Source organism: Onychostruthus taczanowskii, unplaced genomic scaffold (genome assembly GCF_017590055.1).
Source record: "Onychostruthus taczanowskii isolate IOZ18803 unplaced genomic scaffold, ASM1759005v1 scaffold106, whole genome shotgun sequence".
Lineage (NCBI taxonomy): Eukaryota > Metazoa > Chordata > Aves > Passeriformes > Passeridae > Onychostruthus > Onychostruthus taczanowskii.
Window position 1 is genome coordinate 153,160 of NW_024497186.1, and position 21,138 is coordinate 174,297.

The following is a 21,138-nucleotide window of genomic DNA, read 5'->3' on the forward strand; positions in this document are numbered from 1 at the left end:
GGGGGCAGGGCGACCCCAAATGGGGGGGGTGTGGGCAGGGGTCAGTGACTGCATCTGCAGGGGCACGGGGACCCCAAAACAATGGGGGGTTGGGGTCAGGGATGGGTGCGACCCTATAAAAATGGGGATTTGGGAGCAGGGGTCAGCGAGACCCCAAAGCAACAGGGGTTTGGGGTCAGGGGGGCTGAGCCCATAACAACGGCAGGTTTAGGGCTGGTCTGACCCCACAATAATGGAGGTTTTTTGGGGCTGACCCCACGGCAATGGGGTTTTTTGGGGCTAACCCCACAACAAGGGGTTTTTTTGGGGCTGACCCCACAGCAATGGGGTTTTTTGGGGCTAACCCCACAGCAATGGGGTTTTTTGGGGCTGACCCCACAGCAATGGGGTTTTTGGGTCTGACCCCACGGCAATGGGGTTTTTTGGGTCTGACCCCACAGCAATGGGGTTTTTGGGTCTGACCCCACGGCAATGGGGTTTTTTGGGGCTGACCCCACAGCAATGGGGTTTTTTGGGGCTGACCCCATAACAATGGGGTTTTTTGGGTCTGATCCCACAACAAGGGGGTTTTTTGGGGCTGACCCCACGGGGGCAGGGGACCCCAAAATGTGGGGTGTGGGGGCAGGGGGGCCCCGAAATGTGGGGGACTGGGGACAGGGGGATGCCAAAACAGTGGGGGCACGGTCAGCAAGACCCCAAAACAATGGGGTTTGGGGGTAGGGGTCAGGGGACCCCAAAATGTGGGGGTGTGGGGACAGGGGTCAGCGAGACCCCCAAAAAATGGGGGCTTTGGGGTCAGGGGGGACTGACCCCATAAAAATAGGGGATTTGGGGTCAGGGACCAGCGCCACCCCAAAACAATGGGGGGTTTGGGGGCAGGGATGGGTGCGACCCCAAAACAATGGGGGCTTCGGGGAGGGGCTGACCCCACAACAATGGGGTTTTTTGAGTCTGACCCCACAGCAATGGGGTTTTTTTTGGGTCTGACCCCACAGCAATGGGGTTTTTTGGGGCTGACCCCACAGCAATGGGGTTTTTGGGTCTGACCACACAGCAATGGGGTTTTTGGGTCTGATCCCACAGCAATGGGGTTTTTTTGGGGCTGACCCCACAGCAATGGGGTTTTTGGGTCTGACCCCACGGCAATGGGGTTTTTTGGGTCTGACCCCACAACAAGGGGTTTTTTGGGGCTGATCCCACAGCAGGGGACCCCAAAATGTGGGGGGTGGGGGCAAGGGTCAGTGACTGAGCCTATGGGGGACACGGGACCCCAAAATGGGGGGTGTGGGCAGGGGTCAATGACTGCGCCTGCGCCACACTGACACATGGCGGGGGCAGGGGACCCCAAATAGGGGGGTGGTTTTGGGGTGTCCCCCCCACCCCAAATGTGGCGAGGCTGGGTGGGGGAGGGGAGGGGGGGCACTTACTTCTGAGCTCTGCGGGGGCGGCGCGACAGAGACAAAACAAAGGGTTAAACCCGAGGGGACAGCGCGACAGCGCCACCGCCCCCACCCAAAGGGACCCAAAGGGACCCCCCAGGCCCGGCCAGGCCCACACCCCACCCCGAAGATGGGGGGGGCCCGGGGGTCACCCCACAGGGCTGGTGTCACCAGCAGGGGGGTGACAGGGACAGGGACAGGGACACAGGGACAGGGACAGGGAGGGGACAGGGACAGGGACACAGGGACAGGGATACAGATGGGGGGGACAGGGATGGGGACAGGGACAGAAAAGGGGACAGGGACAGGGAGGGGACGGCTGGGGACCGGGGGTTCCATGGGTTGGGACAGGGGACAGCAGAGGTGGGGGGCACAGAATGGCACAAGGGGACAGGGATGGAATAAGCCGGGGACTGGGGGTGCCATGGGTTGGGACAGGGGACAGGGGACAGCAGAGGTGGGGGGCACAGAATGGCACAAGGGGACAGGGATGGAATAGGGGATGGGGACAGCAGATGGAGGACAAGGACAGGGGACAAGGACAGGGGACAGGGGATGGGGACAAAGAGAGAGGAGAGAGGACAAGGACATGGGAATGAGGGACAGGGAATGAGGAATGGGGACAAGGCCAGGGGACAAGGAGTGGGGACAAGGGCAGGCGAGGAATGGGGACAAGGGCAGGGGACAAGGGCAGGGGACAAGAACGGGGACAAGAACAGGGACAAGAACAGGGACAAGGAGTGGGGACAAGGGCAGGGGACAAGAACAGGACAGAGAACAAGGCCATGGGAGTGGGACAGTGGGAATGGAGAACAGGGGACAAGAACTGGGGACAACGAGTGGGGACAAGAATGGGGACAAGAATGAGGTAGAGGTCAAGGCCAGGGGAGCAGGACAGTGGAATGAGGGACAGGGGACAAGAACTGGGGACAAGGAATAGAGACAAGGGCAGGGGACAAGAACAGTATTGGGGACAGTGGACGGACAGCAATGGGGACAAGGCCAGGTGACAAAACCAGAACAGACATCAAACCCAGGTGACAAACCCATCAGAGACACCCGCCAGGGTGACAAACCCAAGCCACCCCAACTGTCACCCACCCAGGAGGGGACACGCCCCCTTTGGGGACCGGGCGGTGGCCGGGGGGAGGTGACAAGGAAGCAGGAAAAGCGGTGGCACTTACTGATGGATGGCTTGGAGGAACTTACGCTGGTGGGTCCGAACTTTGGCGTGGTCGATCTTCTTCACCAGCTTGGTGTGCTTGTAGATGAGCCACGTTTCCCTGAGCACGTTGGCAGCGGCGTTCTTCACCTGCACCCCCAAATCCCACCAGCCCCCCATGAAGGGACATCAAAATTGGCTTTTTCCCAGTTTTCCCCATTTTTGGGGGGGATTTTTCCTGATTTTTTTTGGGTTTTTCCCAGTTTTAATTGGGTTTTTTCACAATTTTAAATGAGTTTTCCATGGTTTTTAATGGAGTTCCTCTCAGTTTCAGTGTGGTATTTCCAGGTTTTAATGAGGTTCTCCCAAGCTTTGTAGGGTTTTTCCCATTTTTCTTATTTTTTCCCCTGGTTTTTATGGGTTTTTTCCTGATTTTGGGAGGTTTTTCCCAGTTTTAATTGGGTTTTTTCACAATTTTAAATCAGTTTTTCCATGGTTTTTAATGGAGTTCCTCTCGGTTTCAGTGTGGTATTTCCAGGTTTTAAGGAGGTTCTCCCAAGCTTTGTAGGGTTTTTCCCAATTTTTCCTATTTTTAAAGGGTTTTGCCCCATTTTTCCCAGTTTTAAAGGGTTTTGCCCCATTTTTTCCCAGTTTTAAAGGGTTTTGCCCCATTTTTCCCAGTTTTAATTGGGTGGATCCCACCAGTCACCCATGAAGGGACATCAAAATTGGCTTTTTCCCAGTTTTTTTTTTGTTTTTTCCCTACTTTTAAGCAGGTTTTTCCCCAATTTTAAATGAGTTTTTCATGGTTTTAATGGAATTTTTTCTCATTTTTGATGTGACATCGCCAGATTTTAAGGAATTTCTTCCCAGTTTTAATGGGGGTTTTTCCCATTTTTCCCTGGTTTTCATGGAGCCTTTCCCACTTTTAATGGGATTTTCCCCGTTTTAATCAGCTTTAAAGGGATTTTTCTGTTTTAATGGAATTTTCCCCAATTTTAACAGTTTTTTCCCAGTTTTAACAGGACTTTTCCCATTTTAATCAGTTTTAATGGGGTTTTCCCCAATTTTAACATTTTCCCTGGTTTTAATGGGATTATTCCCAATTCTGTTTTTTCCTATTTTTAACGGGATTTTTCCCAATTTAATGGGTTTTAATGGAGTTTTCCCCAATTTTAACTTTTTTGCCCTATTTAACCTTTTTTTTGCTATTTTAAAGGGTTTCTTTTCCTATTTTAATGGGATTTTTCCAATTTTAATGGATTTTAATGGTGTTTTCCCCAATTTTAACAGTTCTTCCCATTTTTAACAGTTTTTTTCATATTTTAATGGGATTTTTCCCATTTTAATGGGTTTTAATGGGATTTTCCAATTTTAATGGGTTTTCACAGTTTTTTTTCCATTATAATCAGTTTTAATGGTGTTTTCCCCAATTTTAACAGTTTTTTCCCATTTTTAACATTTTTTCCCATTTTTAACAGGTTTTTTTCCTATTTTGAATAAGATTTTTCCCATTTTAATTGGTTTTAACAGGTTTTTTTTCCATTTTAATGGGTTTTAACATGTCTTTTTTCCCATTTTCATTGGTTTTAACAGATTTTTTTTCCATTTTAATCAGTTTTAACAGCGTCTTCCCCCAATTCTAACAGTTTTTTCCCATTTTTAACAGGTTTTTTTCCTATTTTTAATAAGATTTTCCCCATTTCAATGGGTTTTAACATCTTTTCCCATTTTCATTGGTTTTAACAGGTTTTTCTCCATTTTAATCAGTTTTAACAGCGTTTCCCCCAATTCTAACAGGATTTTTTTCCATTTTTAACAGGATTCCCCCATTTTAATCGGTTTTAACGGGTTTTCCCCCAATTCTAACAGGGTTTTTTTTTCCATTTTTAACAAGATTCCCCCATTTTAATCAGTTTTAACAGCGTTTCCCCCAATTCTAACAGGATTTTTTCCCATTTTTAACAGGATTTTTCCCATTTTAATCAGTTTTAACAGCGTTTCCCCCAATTCTAACAGGGGGGTTTTTTTCCATTTTTAACAAGATTCCCCCATTTTAATCAGTTTAAATGGTATTTTCCCCCAATTCTAACAGGGATTTTTCCCATTTTTAACAGGATTCCCCCCATTTTAATCAGTTTTAACGGGTTTTCCCCCAATTCTAACAGGGATTTTTTTCCATTTTTAACAGGATTCCCCCATTTTAATCAGTTTTAATGGTATTTTCCCCCAATTCTAACAGGGATTTTTCCCATTTTTAACAGGATTTCCCCCATTTTAACGAGTTTTCCCCAACTCCAACGTTTTTTTCCCATTTTTAGCGGTATTTCCCCCATTTTTGGAGCCGCCCGGCGGCCTCACCCGCTTGGTGAGCTGCGTGTCCATCATGAAGTTGTGGACGTGCTTCTCGGCTTTGGTCAGCTCCAGCTTCCGGGCCACCACGGCCACCACCAGCGCCGTGCAGCCCGCGCCCTGCGGGGACACGGCGACAGCGTTGGCCCCGCCCCTTCGTTTGCGTTTTTGCGTTAATTTGGAGTTTTTTAAAAAAAAAAAATGGAAACGAAACGCGGCGGGAATCTGAAATTCCCAACGCGCTTCTCGGTCTGGGAGTAAAAATAATCCCTGGTCCCAAGTGGAAAATGGCGGTGTCCCCAGGGCAGTGCCACCTCACGGTGTCACCTCACGGTGTCCCCAGGGCCATGTCCCCTCATGGTGTCCCCAAGGCCATGTCCCCTCATGGTGTCCCCTCACGGTGTCCCCAGGGCAGTGTCACCTCACGGTGTCACCTCACAGTGTCCCCAAGGCCATGTCCCCTCACAGTGTCCTGTCACAGTGTCCCCAGGGCAGTGTCACCTCACAGTGTCACCTCACGGTGTCCCCAAGGCGGCGTCACCTCACGGTGTCCCCAAGGCCATATCCCCTCATGGTGTCCCCTCACGGCGTCCCCAAGGCGGCGTCACCTCATGGTGTCCCCAAGGCCATGTCCCCTCATGGTGTCCCCAGGGCACCATGTCCCCTCATGGTGTCCCCAGGGTGTCCCCGGGGCAATGTCACCTCACGGTGTCACCTCACGGTGTCCCCAGGGCAGTGTCACCTCACGGTGTCACCTCACGGTGTCCCCAAGGCGGTGTCACCTCATGGTGTCCCCAAGGCCATGTCCCCTCATGGTGTCCCCAGGGCAGTGTCCCCTCACAGTGTCCCTTCATGGTGTCCCCAAGACGGTGTCACCTCACGGTGTCCCCAGGGCAGTGTCACCTCACGGTGTCCCCAAGACCATGTCCCCTCATAATGGCCTGTCACAGTGTCCCCAGGGCAGTGTCACCTCACGGTGTCACCTCATGGTGTCCCCAAGGCCATGTCCCCTCATGGAGTCCCCTCATGGTGTCCCCGAAGCCGTGTCCCCTCGCCTGTCCCCACACGGTGTCCCCTGGCGTGTCCCCATGCAGTGTCACCTGCCGTGTCCTCTGCCTGTCCCCTCTCGGTGTCCCCTGCCTGTCTGCTGTCATGTCCCCCTGTGTCCGTGTCCCCTCTCGGTGTTGTCCCCATGCAGCGTCCCTGCCTGTCCCCTGCCATGTCCCTGCCTGTCCCCTGCTGTGTCCCCTCGTGGTGTCCCCACGTCCCCTGCCGTGTTCCCTCTCACTGTCCGCATGTCCCCAGCCTGTCCCTAGCCGTGTCCCCATGTCCCCAGCCTGTCCCTAGCCGTGTCCCCGTGTCCCCAGGCTGTCCCCACGCTCACCATGATGCCAGTGAGCAGGCACATGCCCTTGCCGCAGTAGGTATGTGGCACCATGTCCCCTGGCTGTCCCCAGCCTGTCCCCAGCCGTGTCCCCGTGTCCCCAGGCTGTCCCCATGTCCCCTGCTGGCTCACCATGATGCCGGTGAGCAGGCACACGCCCTTGCCACAGTAGGTGTGTGGCACCATGTCCCCAGGCTGTCCCCAGCCATGTCCCCATGTCCCCAGCCATGTCCCCAGCCGTGTCCCCATGTCCCCTGGTGGCTCACCATGATGCCGTGAGCAGGCACACGCCCTTGCCACAGTAGGTATGTGGCACCCATGTCCCCTGGCTGTCCCCAGCCTGTCCCCAGCCGTGTCCCCAGGCTGTCCCCAGCCACGTCCCCGTGTCCCCAGCCATGTCCCCAGCTTGTCCCCAGCCATGTCCCCGTGTCCCCAGCCGTGTCCCCAGCTGTGTCCCCGTGTCCCCTGCTGGCTCACCATGATGCCGGTGAGCAGGCACACGCCCTTGCCGCAGTAGGTGTGTGGCACCATGTCCCCTGGCTGTCCCCAGCCGTGTCCCCAGCCGTTCCCCAGGCTGTCCCCAGCCACGTCCCCGTGTCCCCAGCCATGTCCCCAGCTTGTCCCCAGCCATGTCCCCGTGTCCCCAGCCGTGTCCCCAGCTGTGTCCCCGTGTCCCCTGCTGGCTCACCATGATGCCGGTGAGCAGGCACACGCCCTTGCCGCAGTAGGTGTGTGGCACCATGTCCCCGTAGCCGATGGACAGGAAGGTGATGGAGATCAGCCACATGGCCCCCAGGAAGTTGCTGGTCACCTCCTGCTTGTCGTGGTACCTGCGCGGGGCGGTGGTCGTGTCCATCCATGACCTCTGTCTCCATCCCCGTGTCCCCAGCCGTGTCCCCATGCTCACCATGATGCCGGTGAGCAGGCACACGCCCTTGCCGCAGTAGGTGTGTGGCACCATGTCCCCGTAGCCGATGGACAGGAAGGTGATGGAGATCAGCCACATGGCCCCCAGGAAGTTGCTGGTCACCTCCTGCTTGTCGTGGTACCTGCGCGGGGCGGTGGCACCGCTGTCACCGCCGTCACCGCCGTCACCGCCGTCATCGAATTCCTCCCCCCTGTTGTGCCCATCGCGGTGGGTCTGGGGCGTTGTCCCCAAGATGGAATTGGGGACACCATGGGGACGTCCCATGGCCAGGCTGTGTCCCGCTGGGACAATGAGGGGACAGCACAGAGGTGGCACCGCTGTCCCCAGAAGCGCAGGACAGCGATGTCACCGCGGTCGTTGGCTCCCCCATTTTGTGCCCGTCGCGGTGGGTTTGGGGCGATGTCCCCAAGCCAGAATTGGGGACACCACGGGGATGTCCCACGGCCGGGCTGCGTCCCGTTGGGAGTGGGGTTGGGGGACACTGAGGGGACAGCACAGAGGTGGCACCGCTGTCCCCAGAAGCGCAGGACGCCGATGTCACCAAAGGCCACCGCGGGTGACACCGGGGGGACAGCGGGGGACACTGCGAGATTCTGATGCCACAAACACGGCGGTGCCACCACCCCCCTGTCCCCGAGGGTGGGGACAAGCCCGGCCGGGGGACACGGAGCAGCGGCCAAGCTGGGCAGGGGGACGGGGACATGCGGGAAAAAGGGGTGGGAAAAGGAGAAAATGGGGGGGAAAAGGGGAAAATGGGGGGGAAAAGGGGAAAATGGGGGGAAAAGGGGAGAATGGGATTGGGAAAGGGAAATGGGATTGGGAAAGGAAATGGGGTGGGAAAGGGGAATGGGATTGGGAAAGGAAATGGGGTGGGAAAGGGGAATGGGATTGGGAAAGGGGAATGGGATTGGGGAAAGGGGAAATGGGATTGGGGAAAGGAAATGGGATTGGGAAAGGGAAATGGGATTGGGAAAGGGGAATGGGATTGGGAAAGGGGAATGGGATTGGGAAAGGGGAATGGGATTGGGGAAAGGGGAAATGGGATTGGGGAAAGGAAATGGGATTGGGAAAGGGAAATGGGATTGGGAAAGGGGAATGGGATTGGGAAAGGGGAATGGGATTGGGAAAGGGGAATGGGATTGGGGAAAGGGGAAATGGGATTGGGGAAAGGAAATGGGATTGGGAAAGGGAAATGGGATTGGGAAAGGGGAATGGGATTGGGAAAGGGGAATGGGATTGGGAAAGGGGAATGGGATTGGGGAAAGGGGAAATGGGATTGGGGAAAGGAAATGGGATTGGGAAAGGGAAATGGGATTGGGAAAGGGGAATGGGATTGGGAAAGGGGAATGGGATTGGGAAGGGAAATGGGGTCAGAAAAGGGGAATGGGGTGGGAAAAGGGAAAAGGGACAGAGGAACAAGCCGGGGTGGGGGCGTGGGGTCTCAAGCGTCAGGAATTTAGGATTGCTGCTTCCCAACCCGCTCTGGGCTTGGAACCTCACCCGGCACCGAGGGACACGGCAGGGACAGGGGGGACAGCCCGGAGCGAGGCGGGAGGTGACAGCACGGTGACAATTCCCGGGACCCGCATTCCCAAGGAACACCCGGGATTCCCCCCAGGAACCCAAAACGTGCGGGAACAGGAAGGGACAAAAGTCGGATCCAGGAGAAAAAAAACCCAAAAAACAAAACAAAAAAAAACCCCTTTGGAGACTCCCAGCTCCTTGTGGGGTCTCTCCGAAAGTCCCCCAGAGCCACCACGGAGGTCCCCAAGGCAGGGGACAGCGGGGAGGGGACAGGAAGCAGCTGCTGATTTGGAGACTCCCAATTCCTTGTGGGGTCTCTCCGAATGTCCCCCAGAGCCACCACGGAGGTCCCCAAGGCAGGGGACAGCGGGGAGGGGACAGGAAGCAGCTGCTGAGGTTCCAAGAGGAAAAAGGGCTCGGGGCCCCTTTCCGCGCCCCCCGCCCGCAGCCAATCCTAAATTCTGGGGGGTCCGGGAGCAGAAGCCTGGGGCGAGGGACAGTCCCTGCGGTCACTCGGGACGGTCCCCGCGGTCACTCACAGTTTGTCCCTGCAAGCAGCAGAGCGGGCAGGGAGGGAAAACAACAGCGGTTAATGCGCGACCCCGGGGGGCTGGGGGGGCTCGGGGCCAGCAGGGGAGGGGACACGGCGGGGACATCCCGGACACCCCGCGGGGACATCCCGGGCATCTTACGGGGACATTCGCGACAACCCGCGGGGACATTCTCGGCACCCTGCAGGGACATTTTGGGCACCCTGCGGGGACATTCTGGGTACCCTGCGGGGACATTCCGGACACCCCGCGGGGACATTCTGGACACCCTGCAGGGACATCCCGGGCACCCCGCGGGGACATTCCTGAACACCACAGAGGACATTCTCGGCACCCCGCGGGGACATTCCCGGACACCCCGCGGGGACATTCCTGAACACCCCGCGGGGACATTCCCGGCACCCCGCGGGGACATTCCTGAACACCCCGCGGGGACATTCCTGAATACCACAGAGGACATTCCCAGGCACCCTGCGGGGACATTTTGGGCACCCCGCGGGGACATTCCCAGGCACCCTGCGGGGACATTTTGGGCACCCCGCGGGGATATTTTGGGCACCCCGCGGGGACATTTTGGGGACCCCGCGGGGACATTCTGGGCACCCCGCGGGGAGCAGCTGAGGAGCGTCCTGAGGACGCGTCCTGGAGGGTCCCCTCGGTGGGAATGTCACATTCTCGGACCCCTCAGTGGGACCCCAAATCTTTGGTCCCCTTGGCAGCTCCAGCTCTTTGCACCCCTCTGCAGGACCCTCAACTTTCAGACCCCTCTGTGAGACCCCAAATCTTTGGTTCCCTCTAAGGGACCCCCGGTTTTGGTCCCCTCGCCACCCCCCAGCTCTCGGTCCCCTCCGTGTCACCCCCAGCCCCAGCAGGTCCCACCCCAGGGTGGCACGGAGGAGCTTGGGGACAATCCCCCCTGCCAAACCCCAAACATCCTGACCACGGGGGTCTCCCCACCCCTCAAACCCCCCCGATACCTCCTCAGCTGCACCCCCACCCCGTCCCACCTAAACCCCCTCACTCAGAACCCCGTGAAAAACCCCAAAAGGGAACCCCCAAACCACGGCCTTTGCCTCCACCCACGAAAACCCCAGGAAAACCCCAAACCACAGCTTTTACATCCACCCACAAAAACCCCACGAAAACCCCAGTCTGGAACCCATGAAAACCCCAAAATGGAACCCCTAAACCCCAACCTTTGCCTCCACCCCCATTCCCCAGTCCAGCCTAAACCCCATCACTCACAACTCCATAAAAACCCCAAAATAGGAACCCCTAAACCACAACCTTTACCTCTACCCAAAAAAACCCCAAAATGGAACCCATGAAAACCCCAAAATGGAACCCCCAAACCACAGCCTTTACATCCACCCACAAAAAGCCCATGAAAACCCCAAAATGGAACCCCCAAACCACGACCTTTTCCTGCACCCACAAAATCCCCAAAATGGAGCCCACACAAACCCCAAAATGGAACCCCCAAACCACGGCCTTTACATCCTTCCCTGTTCCCCACTCCCATCTAAACCCCCTCACTCAGAACCCCATGAAAACCCCAAAATGGAACCCGTAAAAACCCCAAAATGGAACCCCTAAACCACGACCTTTACCTCCACCCACAAAAACCCCAAAATGGAACCCCCAAACCACGGCCTTTACATCCTTCCCTGTTCCCCGCTCCCATCTAAACCCCCTCACTCAGAACCCCATGAAACCCCCAAAATGGAACCCGTAAAAACCCCAAAATGGAACCCCTAAACCACGACCTTTACCTCCACCCACAAAAACCCCAAAATGGAACCCCCAAACCACGGCCTTTACATCCTTCCCTGTTCCCCGCTCCCATCTAAACCCCCTCACTCAGAACCCCATGAAAACCCCAAAATGGAACACCCAAACCACAGCCTTTACATCCACCCATGAAAACCCCATGAAAACCCCAAAACAGAAACCACAAAAACCCCAAAATGGGAATCCCTAAACCATGGCCTTTACATACACCCATGAAAACCCCAAAATGGAACCCATGAAAACCCCAAAATGAGAGCCCCTAAACCACGGCCTTTACCTTCACGCACGAGAACCCCACCAAAACCCCCAAATGGAGCTCCTAAACCACGGCCTTTACCTCCACCCATGAAAACCCCATGAAAACCCCAAAATGGAACCCCCGAAAACCCCAAAATGGAACCCCCAAACCACAGCCTTTACCTCCACCCATGAAAACCCCACAAAAACCCCATGAAAACCCCAAAATGGAGCCCCTAAATCATGGGGTTTACATCCCCTTTACCTCCACCCACAAAAACCCCACAAAAACCCCAAAATGGAACCCCCAAACCACGGCCTTTACCTCTACCCACAAAAACCCCAAAATGGAACCCGTGAAAACCCCAAAATGGGAACCCCCAAACCACGGCCTTTACATCCACCCACGAAAACCCCAAAATGGAACCCATGAAAACCCCAAAATGAGAGCCCCTAAAGCACGGCCTTTACCTTCACGCACGAGAACCCCACCAAAACCCCAAAATGGAACTCCTAAACCAGGGCCTTTACCTCCGCCCATGGAAACCCCACGGAAACCCCAAAAGGGGAACCCCCAAACCCCACCCTTCCCCTCCGCCCCCCGCGGGCGCCCACCTCTCGCAGACGCGCACGGTCCAGGCGGCGATGATCCAGGAGGAGATGCTGAAGACCAGCAGCACGGTGCCGGGGCAGATGGTCATGAGGGTCTTCATGACGAAGCGCGTGTTGAAGTTGATCTTGTTGAGCGCGCCGATGCTGCGCGACGAGGCGTCGGTGAAGAGCTTGCTGTGCAGCAGCATCACGCGGCCGATCAGGTAGAGCCGCAGGAACATGGGGATGGACAGGATGATGTCCACGTCGGCGTGGGCCACCGAGGCCGCGTAGGTGAAGGCCAGCCGGGCCGTCCAGGTGAACAGGTACTGCCCGGGGATGGGGTGGATGGCGCACACCAGCAGCTCCAGCGCGATGAAGAAGACGCGCTCCGAGGTCATGGCGATGCGCCAGTCATCGGCGCCGTTGTCCACCATGAAGAGCTGTGGGGGTTTTGGGTTAATTTGAGGGGGGTTTGAGATAATTTCAGGGGGTTTTGGTTAATTTGAGGCATTTGATTAATTTAAGAGGGTGTTTTGGTTAATTCCAGCATGATGAAGAAGACGCGCTCCGAGGTCATGGCGATGCGCCAGTCGTCGGCGCCGTTGTCCACCATGAACAGCTGTAGGGTTTTTGGATTAATTTGAGGGGGTTTTGCTTAATTTGAGGGAGTATTTTAGTTAATTGGACGTGTTTGATAAATTTAAGAGGGTATTTTGGTTAATTAGAGGAGGTTTGGTTAATTGGAGTGGGTGTTGGGGATGGGCTGGATGGCGCACACCAGCAGCTCCAGCGCGATGAAGAAGACGCGCTCCGAGGTCATGGCGATGCACCAGTCGTCGGCGCCGTTGTCCACAATGAAGAGCTGCGGGGTTTGGGTTAATTTGAGGGGGTTTTGAGATAATTTCAGGGGTTTTTGGTTAATTGGACGTGTTTGATAAATTTAAGAGGGTATTTTGGTTAGCTCCAGCGCGATGAAGAAGACGCGCTCCGAGGTCATGGCGATGCGCCAGTCGTCGGCGCCGCTGTCCACCACAAACAGCTGCAGGGTTTGGGTTAACTTGAGGAGTTTTGATTAATTTAATGGGCTATTTTGGTTAATTTCAAGATGTTTGGGTTAATTTCAGGAGTTTTGGTTAATTTGAGGGAGTATTTTAGATAATTTGAGGGATCGTGGGGTTAATTTGCTGCATTTGATAAATTTAAGGGGGTATTTGGGTTAATTTGAGGAGGTATTTTGGTTAACTTGAGGGGGTTTTGCATTAATTTGAGTTTTGGAGTTAATTTGAGCGGGTTTTGGTTCATTTGAGGCGTTTTGGGTTCATTTGAGGGGTTTTGGTTAATCTGAGAGGATATTTTGGTTAATTAGAGAAGGTTTGGTTAATTTGAGGCAGGGTTTTGAGTTAATTTCAGGAGTTTTGGTTAATTTGAGGGAGTATTTTGGTTAATTTCAGGGGCTTTTCAATAATTTGAGAAGTTTTGGTTAAATTAAGGAGTTTTGGGTTAATGTATGGCAGGGCTTTTTTGATAATTTGAGATATTCTTGGTTAATTTCAGGGGTTTGGGTTAATTTGACTAGTTTTGGTTAATTTGAGGGGGTTTTGGTCAATTTGAGAGAATATTTTGGTTAATTTGAGGGGGTATTTTGGTTAATTCGTTTAATTTGAGAGGGCTTGGTTCGATTTGAGGAGATTTGGTTAATTTTAGGAGTTTTGCTTAATTTGATGGCGTATTCTGGTTAACTTGAGGGGGATTTGGGTTAAATTGAGGGGTTTTTGGGTTAATTTGAGGTGCTCTTTTGGTATATTTGAGACTTTTTAGGTTAATTTAATATTTTTTTGGTTAATTTGAGGGGTTTTTTTGATTAAGGGTTTTTTTTTGTTAATTTGAGGGGATATTTTGGTTAATTTGAGGGCTTTTGGGTTAATTTGAGGGGGTATTAACTCACGGGGTATTAACTTATGGGATATGTTAATTAACGGGGTATTAACAATAACTTATGGACTATTATTTTAAGTATTACATGTTTTACTATAAACCCAAAACTACTTTTTATTTCTTTCCAGAGCGGTCGGGCTTTTTCCTTGGGGTTTTTTTTGGGGTTTTTTTTTGGTTTTTTGACACGGGGACAGCCCGGTGCCACCCCGGGGCCAGACAGCAGCCGGGTGCCACCCCCGGCCAGGTGCCACCGCGGGCCAGGTGCGCTCACCTGGATCTCCCTGGCGTGGTACATGACGATGAGCCCCAGCAGGATGAGCGTCGAGAGGCTGATAAGGCATTTCAGGGCGAACGAATACGACGACTCCTACGACAGCACCGACACGCCGTGAGCCCAGCCGGCGCCCGGAGCCCCCCACCCGCATGCTGAGACCCTCCCCACCTTGGTGTAGACCCCCCAGGAGAGCTCGGTCTCGGTGACCATCACCACGATGCCGAACATGCCGAAGATGAGCGCGTAGTCGCTGAGCCGCTTGCGCTTCTCGAAGAGCGCTCGCCGGTGGCCCAGCTTGTAGCCGATGTTCTGGTTCCGCCGCTCCTCCGCCGCCCCCTGCCCCGGGGGGTCCGGGGGCCATGGGCTTCCCTCCACGCCTGGCCGGGGGACACGCGGCGTCAGGGGGTCCCCAAACCCCCGCGGTGACACGGCGGGGATCCCCAGAGCTGGCACAGCCCGGGAGGGCCCTGCCCTGGCAGTGCCACCCCCCGGGGGTCACCCTGTCCCCTGCAGCAGCGGGCGCCGGGCACGAGGGGGTGGCACAGAAATGTCCCCACGAACATGCCGAAGATGAGCGCGTAGTCGCTGAGCCGCTTGCGCTTCTCGAAGAGCGCTCGCCGGTGGCCCAGCTTGTAGCCGATGTTCTGGTTCCGCCGCTCCTCCGCCGCCCCCTGCCCCGGGGGGGCCGCGCCGGGGCCGGGCTCCGCCGCTCCGGTCTGCTCGGGCCGGGACACCACGACCTGCAGGCGGGGGCTGGGGCAGGGCTGCGGGTCCCGGTGCGGCGGTTGCGGGGTGCGGGCGGCGCTCGGGGGTCCCCGGGGTCGCGCCACCCCCCCATTGTAGCGACAGCTGCTCATGGCTCTGCTGGCGACAGCACCGGGCGATCCCGCATGGCTCGACGGCGCGGGGGTGACCTGCGGGACAGGGGACACGCGGGGGACACGGTGGGTGGCCGGGGAGGGGACGCGGGGATGGGGGGGATCCCGCACGGCCCCGGTGCCGCTTCCCGGTGCCGGGCGGGGGTCTCGACGGCGGTGGGGACGTGTCCTGGCCGTGGGGGGACACGCAGTGACCACAGGGACGTGTCCGGCCCGTGGGGGGCACGAGGGAGTGTCACAGCACTGTCCCCATGGCACGAAGGAGTGTCACAGCAGTGTCCCCGTGGCACAGCAGTGTCCCCGTGGCATGAGGGGATGGCACAGCAGGGAGGGGATGGCACAGAAATGTCCCCATGGCACGAGGGGATGGCACTGCAGTGTCCCTTTGCACGAGAGGATGGCACAGCAGTGTCACCATCATACGAGGGACTGTCACAGCAATGTCCCCATGGCACGAGGGGATGGCACTGCAGTGTCCCTTTGCACGAGAGGACGCAGTGACCACAGGTCCGTGTCCCGCCCACGGGGGGGGGACGCGTGGCGCTCGCGGGGGACGTGGCCGTGCCCTGCCCGTGGCGGGGACACACCGTGACCACAGGCACGCGTCCTGCCCGAGGGGACACGTCCTGCCCGCCGGGCCGTGTCCGTGTCCCTGTCCGTGCCCGTGTCCTGCCCACGGAACCGCGTCCCGCCCCCCCCCCCCCCCCCAGTGTCCCTTTGCACGAGGGACTGTCACAGCAGTGAGGGGATGGCACAGAAATGTCCCCATGGCACGAGGGGATGGCACAGCAGTGAGGGGATGGCACAGCAGTGTCCCCATGGCACAGCAGTGTCCCCGTGGCACGAGGGGATGGCACAGCCGTGTCCCTGTTCAAGAGGGGCACTGCACCGATGACCCCATTGCATGCAGGGCCCTATTGCACCAAGAACCCCATTGCACGGGGGATGATGTCACACAAAAACCCCATTGCATGAGGGGCTGCACCACAAGAAAACCCCGCTGCACGGTGGGGGCCCCTGCCCCCGGAACCGCGCCCCCCCCCCCCCCCCGCTGCGGACGCGGCCGCCAGGACACGGCCACCCTCGGCTCCCGGTGGCCGCTGTCCCCTGTCCCCTCCCCGCAGCCGCGGGACATCGCCGGTCCCGAGCCGCCCATGGCACGAGGGGATGGCACAGCAGTGAGGGGATGGCACAGCAGTGTCCCCATGGCACAGCAGTGTCCCCGTGGCACGAGGGGATGGCACAGCCGTGTCCCTGTTCAAGAGGGGCACTGCACCGATGACCCCATTGCATGCAGGGCCCTATTGCACCAAGAACCCCATTGCACGGGGGATGATGTCACACAAAAACCCCATTGCATGAGGGGCTGCACCACAAGAAAACCCCGCTGCACGGTGGGGGCCTCTTATTGCACCAAGAAATGTGCAATAATCCCCCCACTTCACGGGGGATTACATCCCATAAAAACCCCATTGCACGAGGGGTTCCATCACACAAAAACCCCATTGCACGAGGGGTTCCATCACACAAAAACCCCACTGCACGGGGAATTACATCCCATAAAAACCCCACTGCACAGGGGATTATGTCACACAAAAACCCCACTGCACACAGGGCTGCCCCATAAAAATAACCTCATTGCACGAGGGGTTACATTGCACCAAAACCCCATAGCACGGGGGCTGTGTCCCACTAAAACCCCATAACATGAGGGGCTGCGCCCTAAAAAAAAACCCCATAGCACGGGGGTTGTGTGAAATTAAAACCCCATTGCACCAGGGACTGCACTGTACAGAAAACCCCATTGCACAGGGGGCTGCATCATACTAAAACCCCACAGCACGGGGGGCTCTGTCACACCAAAACCCCACAGCAAGGGGGGCTGTGTCACACCAAAACCCCACAGCACGGGGGGCTTTGTCACACCAAAACCCCCACAGCACGGGGGCTGTGTCACACCAAAACCCCACAGCACGGGGGCTGTGTCACACCAAAACCCCACAGCACGGGGGGCTCTGTCACACCAAAACCCCACAGCACGGGGGGTTACATCACATAAAAACCCATAGCACGAGGGCCTGCGTGACACTAAAACCCTGTTCCACGAGGGGCTGCACCATACAAAAAACCCCACAGCACGGGGGGCTCTGTGACACCAAAACCCCATTGTATGAGGGGTTGTGTCACGTAAAAACCCCATTGTACGAGGGGCCCTATTGCACCAACAACCCCGTTCCACGAGGGGCTGCATCACACCAAAACCCCGCTGCACAAGGGGCTGCACCATACAAAAAACCCCATAGCACGGGGGGCTCTGTCACACCAAAACCCCACAGCATGGGGTGCCCTATTGGACCAACAACCCTGTTCTACGAGGGGCTGCTTCACAGCAAAACCCCACAGCACGGGGGGCTTTGTCACACCAAAACCCCATAGCACGAGGGGCTGTGTGACACCAAAACCCCACAGCACGGGGGGCTCTGTCACACCAAAACCCCACAGCACGGGGGCTGTGTGACGTTAAAACCCCATAGCACGGGGGGTTACATCACATGAAAACCCCGTTCCACGAGGGCCTGTGTCACACTAAAACCCCACAGCACCAGGGACTACAAAAAACCCACAGCACGGCACGCTATGTGACACTAAAACCCCACAACACGAGGGGTTACATCACACCAAAACCCCATAGCACGAGGGGCTGTGTGACACCAAAACCCCATAGCACGAGGGGCTGTGTGACACCAAAACCCCATGGCACGGGGGGTTACACCACACTAAAACCCCACGGCACAAGGGGCCATGTGACACCAAAACCCCACAGCATGGGGGCTGTGTGACGTTAAAACCCCACAGCACGGGGGGTTACATCACACTCAAACCCCACAGCTGACACTAAAACCCCACAACACGAGGGGTTACATCACACCAAAACCCCATAGCACGAGGGGTTACATTACACTAAAACCCCGTTCCATGGGGGGCTTTGTCACACCAAAACCCCACAGCACAGGGGCTGTGTGACACCAAAACCCCACAGCACGGGGGGCTGTGTGACACCAAAACCCCACAGCACGGGGGGCTGTGTGACGTTAAAACCCCACAGCATGGGGGGTTACATCACACTCAAACCCCACACCACGAGCGGCCCGACTGCTCCCCCCCACTCCCGCCCCACAAAACCCCCCTTACACAACACCCCGCAACCCCCCAGACCCCAAACCTCACACGACAGCACACACAAACCCCACACGAGCCCCCCCCCGGGCGCTCCCCCATCCCTGCAGCGCCTCCCGGGCTCCGGGAGCTGTCCCCACCAGCAGGGGACAGTCCCCGCTGTCCCCACTCCCGGTGCCCCGGGAGCCCGCTGCTCCCGGTGTGCGGCCGGGCCTGGCTCCCCTCCAGGGCCGGATCGTTTTCTCTCCATTCTGCCAAATTTATCGCAGGAAAATGGGCTCCCGTTTCTTTTTCGTATTCGAAAAACCGCAGCGGGCAGGGAGGGAGGGGAAAGGTTCCCCCCACCCCCTTCAGCGCCCTCCCCTGAGGCTGTGCCAGGCCCCACAGCCAGGAAAAGTTTTTGTCACCTCAGATGGGGGTGGGTGAGGCCACCGCGGGCTGGGGACAGTAAATATTTCATCAGGCACCGCTCCGTGGTGGCTTCACTCCTCTGGATGGCGGCAGGAGGGCCCGGATCCATCTTCCCCCTGCCCGAGCATCCCCAGGAACGGATCCTGCATCCCGGGGAGGCCTCCGGTCCCTGTCCCTGTCCTCTGTCCCTATCCCCTATTCCTGTCCCTGTCCCTATGCCCTGTTCCTGTCCCTGTCCCCTGTCCTCTGTCCCTGTCCCCTGTCCCTCTCCCCTATTCCTTATTCCTGTCCCTGTCCCCTGTTCCTGTCCCCTGTCCCTATCCCCTGTCCTTATCCCCTGCCTCTGTCCCTGTCCACTGTCCCTGTCCACTGTCCTCTGTCCCCTATCCCCTGTCCCTGTCCCCTGTCCTCTGTCCCTTTTCCTCTGTCCCTGTTCCCTATTCCCTATCCCCTGTCCCTGTCCCCTGTCCTTGTCTCCTGTCCCTGTTCCTGTCCCCTATCCCTATCCCCTGTCCCCTGTCCCCTGTACCTATCCCCTGTCCACTGTCCCTGTCCCCTGTCCTCTGTCCCTATTCCCTATTCCCTGTCCCCTATTCCCTCTCCCCTGTCCCTCTACCCTGTCCCTGTCCCTGTCCCCAAGGGGACGCCCTGCCTGGTGGCCGCATGCCCGGTTGGGGCGCACAGGGTGGTCCTGCCTGTCCCCATTGTCCCCAAGGCGTGGACGGGGATGGGGACACGGCAGCTCCACGGTCACCGTGCGTCCTTGAGCCACAGCCACCAAGGTCCCTGCTCCGGGATGTGACACAGCCGCAGGACACCCGCGGGTGGCTCTGCCACCCCCCACACACGGGGACAACGGACAAGGGGGAGCGGCAGATGCCACCAGGCTGGGGCAGGACCCTCGGGTGGGGACAGCAAAGGGGTCCTGAGGGTGACACCGGCCGCGACAGCACCTCCCGCGGCAGGGACACGCGTGGGGACACCCACGGCCGGGCTGCAGCCACCCCCAGCGCCCCGGGGGTGACAGCGGGGTGGCATCGGTGACAAGGGGACGCCGGGCTCCCGCCGTGCCCGGAGCAGCGGCGCTGCCTCGGAGCAACTGCAGAGGAGAGGGGGGGGCGCGGCCAGAAATAGCGGCTGATTAATTTATTTATCCCCCCTCGCTAATTCCTGCCCGGGCACCGCTGCGGTTGGGGCAGCCCTGCGGGGGCAGCGGGGCTGGTGACACCGCGGGGACAGCGGGGGTGACCCGGCCCGGGGTCACCGGGGCTCGCCGCCAGTCGCCGCCGCGGCCCGGGGGCACCAAGTGCGTCAGACCCCCGGCTGCACCCCCCCAAAATCCGCCGCGTGGCCCCGGTTCCTGCGGCCGCCGCCAAGCCCCGGCCATATGTCCCAGGCCGGGAGCAGCTGGCGGTGCCCGCGGGAGCCCCCGGCCCCCGCTGCCCACCCGCGGCGAGGGGCGGGCCGGGGGCGGCACCGCCGCTGCCCCCCGAGGGCAGGACAGGGGGGCTCGCTGAGCTTCGGGGGGGCCACGGAACCGGCGGGACGAGGCCACGCCGCTCCCCCAAAAAAAGCAGCGGGATGGCTCAGCCCAGCCGTGCCACCGGGGGACCCCCCGAGGGTGGCAACGCCCGCGACCCCCCGGTCCCCAAGTGTCGCCCCCCTGGCACGGCGGGGTGGGGGCAGAGGGGCAGCGCCCCAGGGGCGCTGGGGGGGTTTCCCCCACGCAGGATCGAGCCCGGTGCCATCCGTGGGGCGTCCGTGTGTCCCCCAGAGCGCAGGGAGGTGGCACACCCGCGGGGACACGCGGGGACACCCGAAGATCCCCGGCCCCGCCGCGACGCCGGGGAATCCCCGCCTGGTGCCGGGGTCTCCCCGAGAAAATCCCTCCGCAGAGCCCCGCGGGACACCCGGGACCGCCGCCACACCCGGGGACAAGGCCACAGCCCCCATGTCCCCAGGGGTGGCAGGGACAGCCGTGATCCCCCCACCCGCGACACCCCCAACCCGAGGGGGGACCCCATCCCCATGCCGCCCGCCTCGGGAGGGGGACACGCCGCCGGGGACACCGTACCTGTGTGGGGCCCCGCGGGTGCGTGGGGCTGGGCTGGGGGGTCCCGAGGGGTGCAGCGGGGGGGTCCGGGCTCCCCACGCCCCCCCCTTGGCCGCCACCGCGCCGGCGTCCCCAGACAAAGCCGCCACCGCGCCGGGTTCTCCCTGCGCCTCCCCCACGCGCTCGGCTCGAGAGGACAAAGCCGCTCCGCCTGGCTGCCCCCGCCGGGCCACCGCGACCCCCGCCCGGGACCACCCGGGGGGGACACGGCCGTGCCCGCCCCCGCTGGCACCGCCACAAAGCCCTCGGCGAGGAGGGGTCCCCCAAAGCTCGCCCACGCCCTTGTGGAACCCCGCGCCCCCGCTGCAGGGCGGGGGTCCCCACCCTGAGGAGGGGTCCCCGCGGTGCCCCCCCCCCCCCCCCCCCAGGGGACCCGGGAAGGCCCGGG

General features: G+C 58.5%; 1 protein-coding gene across 1 annotated transcript in view; it reads right to left on the reverse strand.

The window, feature by feature from the left end:
- Window positions 1-21,138, reverse strand: part of KCNN1 (potassium calcium-activated channel subfamily N member 1) — a 24,240-nt gene that overhangs the window by 718 nt on the left and 2,384 nt on the right. Inside the window, 7 exon segments of the mRNA XM_041417319.1 lie at window positions 2,624-2,751; window positions 4,963-5,073; window positions 7,245-7,386; window positions 11,984-12,402; window positions 14,169-14,264; window positions 14,340-14,495; window positions 14,831-15,085. Coding sequence (XP_041273253.1) covers window positions 2,624-2,751; window positions 4,963-5,073; window positions 7,245-7,386; window positions 11,984-12,402; window positions 14,169-14,264; window positions 14,340-14,495; window positions 14,831-15,028 — 1,250 coding nt within the window. The 5' untranslated portion in view covers window positions 15,029-15,085.